Source organism: Carlito syrichta, unplaced genomic scaffold (genome assembly GCF_000164805.1).
Source record: "Carlito syrichta isolate Samal-C Ts95f unplaced genomic scaffold, Tarsius_syrichta-2.0.1 Scaffold143244, whole genome shotgun sequence".
NCBI classification, from domain to species: Eukaryota; Metazoa; Chordata; class Mammalia; order Primates; family Tarsiidae; genus Carlito; species Carlito syrichta.
The window spans coordinates 19,622-23,962 of NW_007087340.1; the positions used below are offsets into that span (position 1 = coordinate 19,622).

At 64.2% G+C, this 4,341-nt stretch overlaps 2 protein-coding genes across 3 annotated transcripts in view; one reads left to right on the top strand and one right to left on the bottom strand.

Annotated features, from left to right (window-relative positions):
• Window positions 1-1,327, top strand: part of POMT1 (protein O-mannosyltransferase 1) — a 19,455-nt gene extending 18,128 nt beyond the window's left edge. The window contains exon 19 of the mRNA XM_021708648.1: window positions 485-1,327. Coding sequence (XP_021564323.1) covers window positions 485-679 — 195 coding nt within the window. The 3' untranslated portion in view covers window positions 680-1,327. The remainder of the gene's footprint in view (window positions 1-484) is intronic.
• The window catches only part of UCK1 (uridine-cytidine kinase 1), a 5,712-nt gene continuing 2,694 nt past the window's right edge, over window positions 1,324-4,341 (bottom strand). For both annotated transcript variants that reach the window (XM_021708646.1, XM_021708647.1), the window contains exons 5-6: window positions 2,967-3,015; window positions 1,324-2,514 (exon numbers count right to left, since the gene is read on the bottom strand). In XM_021708646.1, coding sequence (XP_021564321.1) covers window positions 2,333-2,514; window positions 2,967-3,015 — 231 coding nt within the window. In that variant the 3' untranslated portion in view covers window positions 1,324-2,332. The remainder of the gene's footprint in view (window positions 2,515-2,966; window positions 3,016-4,341) is intronic.

A 4,341-nucleotide genomic window follows, 5' to 3' on the forward strand; every position in this document is an offset into this window, starting at 1 on the left:
GACCGCGGGCCGGGCAAGGGTGAGCTCCCAAGAGGCCCAGGCGAGGCTGCGGGCTGCAGAGGCGGCTGTGGTGGCAGAGACTAAAGCAGCGGGGCGGGATGGACACGGGTGGCCTGGAGGACCCCGCTGAGGGCAAGGGCCGGGCGCCCGGGGTGCGCTCCGGAAAGCAGCAGGCTGCTGGCCGGAGCGTGTGGCGTGTGGCAGGCAGCCCAAGACACGCCTCAGCTGGCGCCTGTCCCGGAGGCGGAAGCGGAGGGCCTGGCCACCAGGGGAGGACGCTGGGGTCGGCCGGTCTCCTGGCGCCGTGTTTAGGTGGCCTGGGGGCTGCGGGGCTTCCGAGGTGGAGTGAGGAAGGGCTTTCTGGGCACCCAGGCAGACGACTGGGCTGGCGGGGAACAGCAGGGGCGGGCTGATGGGGAAGCGCGCGGGAGTCACGGTCTCGGGAGGCGACGAGTGCGCGGCGGGGTGGGGCGGCTGTCCTCAGCGAGCCGCCCGCGCCTGCAGGTCCGCGCTCCAGAGGAGCCTCTTCAGCGCCCTGGTGGTGGCCTGGTTCTCCTCTGCGTGCCACGTGTCCCACACGCTGCGCCCGCTCACCTACGGGGACAAGTCGCTCTCACCAGACGAACTCCGAGCCCTTCGCTGGAAAGCCAGCTGGGACATCCTGATCCGCAAGCACTAGGCCCCGGCGGAGCGCGTCGGCGCCAGGGTCGGACGAGGGGGTCTCTCGGGAGCGTGGTTGACGGCCGGGCCCCTGAGCTGGGCAGACGCGGCCGGCCCGGCAGGGACTCCGCTGGCGCCCGCTGTGGCTTGCTCGGACGGGCGCTCGTGGCCGCCTGGTCGTTCCGGACAGGGAGGAACACGCGCCCCCACGTCCTCGCCTCCTGGGGCCCCTCAGCAGCCGGTGCCGGACCCAGCGACGAGGAGAGCCGAGTGTGGACCCAGGGTGGAGCGAGGGGCCGCTGACCTGACCGCGGCCCGGTCCCTGCCGACGGCGTGGGCCGGGCGTGACTCGGGCCCGATCTTCCCCACGAACACCCGCAGTCTGGGCAGGCTCCAGCCCTGCACTCGGCGAGGCGCGAGGCTCGGAGTCCCCCGCTCCAGCGTCGCACAAGCCGTCGAGTGAGCCTGGCGCGAGGCCTCCGCGGACTTCTGATCCCGACTCTGGCACTGGCACCGGCGCGCGTTTTCCGATCCCACGTGGACTCTGCTGAGGGGCAAGTGCGACATCCTCCGCCTCCGTGGGCAAGGTTCGTGTCAACCACACCCTCCCTGGTCCTGAACTTGTCTTTTGTCACGTAATTAAAGAAGAGACAAACAGGCAGCCATAGTTGGTGTTGTTTATTGATTCTCCCTCCAGAAGGGCCCAAGCTCGAGGAAACTGCTACACGGTTACCAGAAACCAGCCAGAGCCCCCCTCAGACCAGCTCCTGGCCCCCTATGTCGCCGCGGCAAGTTGGACTGGACGGAGAGGCCTGAGCTGCCTGTGGCGTTGGCAGGGGACGCTCTTACAGGGGCTTTCGTGTGGGAGGGAAGATGACAGACACAGGTGCTCGCGTGAGGTGGTGCGCCCTGCCCGACGCCGGGGAGACTCGCTAGGCCCGGGACAGTCAGCACGTGCCTTGGCTAGCGGCACCACGCCCTGGCCGTGGCCAGCTCATGGGGGATGGGCGGCCTGTCCTTTGACGGCACCCTGGGCTCCCGCACCACGGAGGGCGAAGCTCCAGGCAGGGCTGTGCGCGGACACAGGGCCTGGCTGCTGGCTGCCCAGGGTGGTGCGGGCTGCCCAGGGTCCCCGCCTTTGAGGCAGGCAAGGAGGAGAACGTCCATGGCTCCTCACATGAGTGCTTGCGACCAGGCCTGTGACCCATCGGTGGGTCGTGAGATTAGGCTGATGCGTCTCAACCAGCCTTGAGTTAGAAAAAGATAGAAAACACGAGGGCCTGTGACAACAGGGGAACAGGGAGCACAGTCTCACAAAACTTATTTCAGACTGGAAAGCAAATCTCACTGGGTCATACTCAAAAAAGCCACCCGGCTGGCCAGCCTCCAGGCAGTTCCTCAATGTTCCCAGCAGATGTGACCTGTGCCCCTTCCAGAAGCATCGTGGGCTCACTACAGATCCGGTGGCATCTCAGTGACCAGAGGCTGGGAAGCGGAAAGGCTCGGGAGCGCCCACGGGCCTCTCCTCCCGCTGAGCCTGAAGGACGCGCCCTCCTTTCACGCCCAGGAACACGCCCAGAGGGAGCCCTGGGTGCGTCGTCGGGGCAGGTGGGGCCTCCTGGCCATCCCTAGATGCCCCTGCCTGAGCCCCGGGGATGGCACCCCACAGCCCTCAGTGGGGTCTGCTGCTGGACTCCAGGTGTGACCGCTTGCCAGAGGCCAGCACCCCAGGGCAGTCTCCTGGCTCCGAAAAGGTCCTCTTGCAGCTGCGCCCGTTGGGCCCAGCTCGGTGCCACCTGCAGATGTCGCCGTTCAGAATGTCCTGGATGTGCTGCACGATCAGGTTGATGGCGACTAGGGCAGAAGACAGAAGGGCCGCGTCAGCTGTGCCCGCCCTCCCTGGCGGCCGTGAAGCCAGTTTCCTCCCGGGCGCTGTTTCCTCCCGGGTGGCGTTCGCCAGGAGTGACAGCCCAGCCCTGCCTGCTGCAGCCCGCGTCTTCACCTCGGGCGCCTGTCTGGTCAAACAACACAGAAAAGCCTGGCCAGCACAGCACAGTGAGCCTGGCCACCCAGCCTTCCGCCAAGGGCCTGGGTTAAAGCCTGGTGACACCACTTTGCACCAGCAATGGCAACCCCAGCCAGGCAGCTGTCAGGACACTGGCAGAGTGTGTCTAACCCCAAGCCACAGACAACACCGGCAGCTTGTGCATTGGCGTGCTCAGTGATGGCGACACGCCTGGCTCTGTATCGCCTGGCCCTGGGAGCGGGGACAAAAGTCGGCATAGCCCGTCAGGCCGGTTTCTTACCCATGTTGTCAACCCCTCGAGGGATGATCACATCAGCATACTTCTTTGTCTGCAAGGCACAAAGGTGGTTCCCGTAAGGGTTTTTCCTCCAAAGGTGATCTTACGGGGCTCAAAACTAGATGTAACAGGATGGGGCAGCCCTGGGTGGTCCGAGATGCCAGTGTCATCCACAGATGGGGGACAGGGACTCAGGGATCAACCAGGTGTGATGCCATGGCCCACGAGTCAGGGCAGCCAGAAGAAATGGCCATGTCATTGCTCTCGTTCTGTTCCATGAAGACCACCAGGGAGACAGCTGTCTACGGGACAAGCTGAGCGTGGCACTGTCCACAGTGGGTGACACCGTTCCTCTGAAATTATGAACCTTTCCGCAGAACCCTGAGGGAGCAGGCAGGGCAGGCCCAAGCTGTGCAGAATCGTCTGCCGACGGAGATGTCCACAGGCCTGCTCGACCTCTCCGGCCCTCGCGTGTGCAGACGCCGATTCCTAGTGGCTCCCTGTCGGACACTCCGCCAAATAAGGGCAGGGCCACGGGGAGGGACCCCAGCCACATGGCGGAGGACCCCAAGGGGGTGCTGCTGACGGCGACACACCAAATCAGGCTGAGGGCGGAGGGAGGGCACGGTCTGGGCCGCGGGACGGACCTGCAAGCCACATGGCACGGCCGGCGTGTGGGCCTGGGTCAGGGAGGCATGTCACCAGAGGAGCTGTGGAGGCAGACAGGCTGAGTCCTGGGGACAGCTGTGTCTGCGGGCAGTGGGTGCCAGAGGGCCAGGGCTGGCTTTCCCTCTAGGTCTGACCACCCGGGGTGGAGGCCCAGGGCTAGAGGGGCAGGACAGAGGAGCCCAGAGGCAGCAAAGCCAAGAGAGCTGCCCGGGGAGTCCACTGCCAGCGGGATGGGCAAGGGACGTGCTCAGAGACAACACAGAGGCCAGGCTGGCAGGACTGCCCCAGTGGCTAATCATGAAGGGAGAGGAGGCTCAGGATGACGCCGGGGCTCAGGCCTAGCAGTGAGTAGGGATGGCAACTCCCTCTACTTGGAGTCACCAGGTCAGACTTGGTGTAAGCCACCTCTCTACTCTGCCGGATGTCTCTGAATTCAGAGAGAGACCAACTGTTCATTCACTTTTCAAATTATATTCCAGAAACTTCAGAGAACATGAGTGCAAGAAAACTGGCTTCTTCCAATAGCAGTATAATAAAAAATAAGATAGAACTTATTTGTCCTACTTATTATTTTTTTTTTTTGAGTTGGACTCTCATTCTGTCGCCCAGGCTGGAGTGCAGTGGCACGCTCACGGCTACCACAGCCTCGACCTGCTGGGCTCCGGCGATCCTTCCACCTCAGCCTTCCAAGTTGCTGGAACCACAGGCA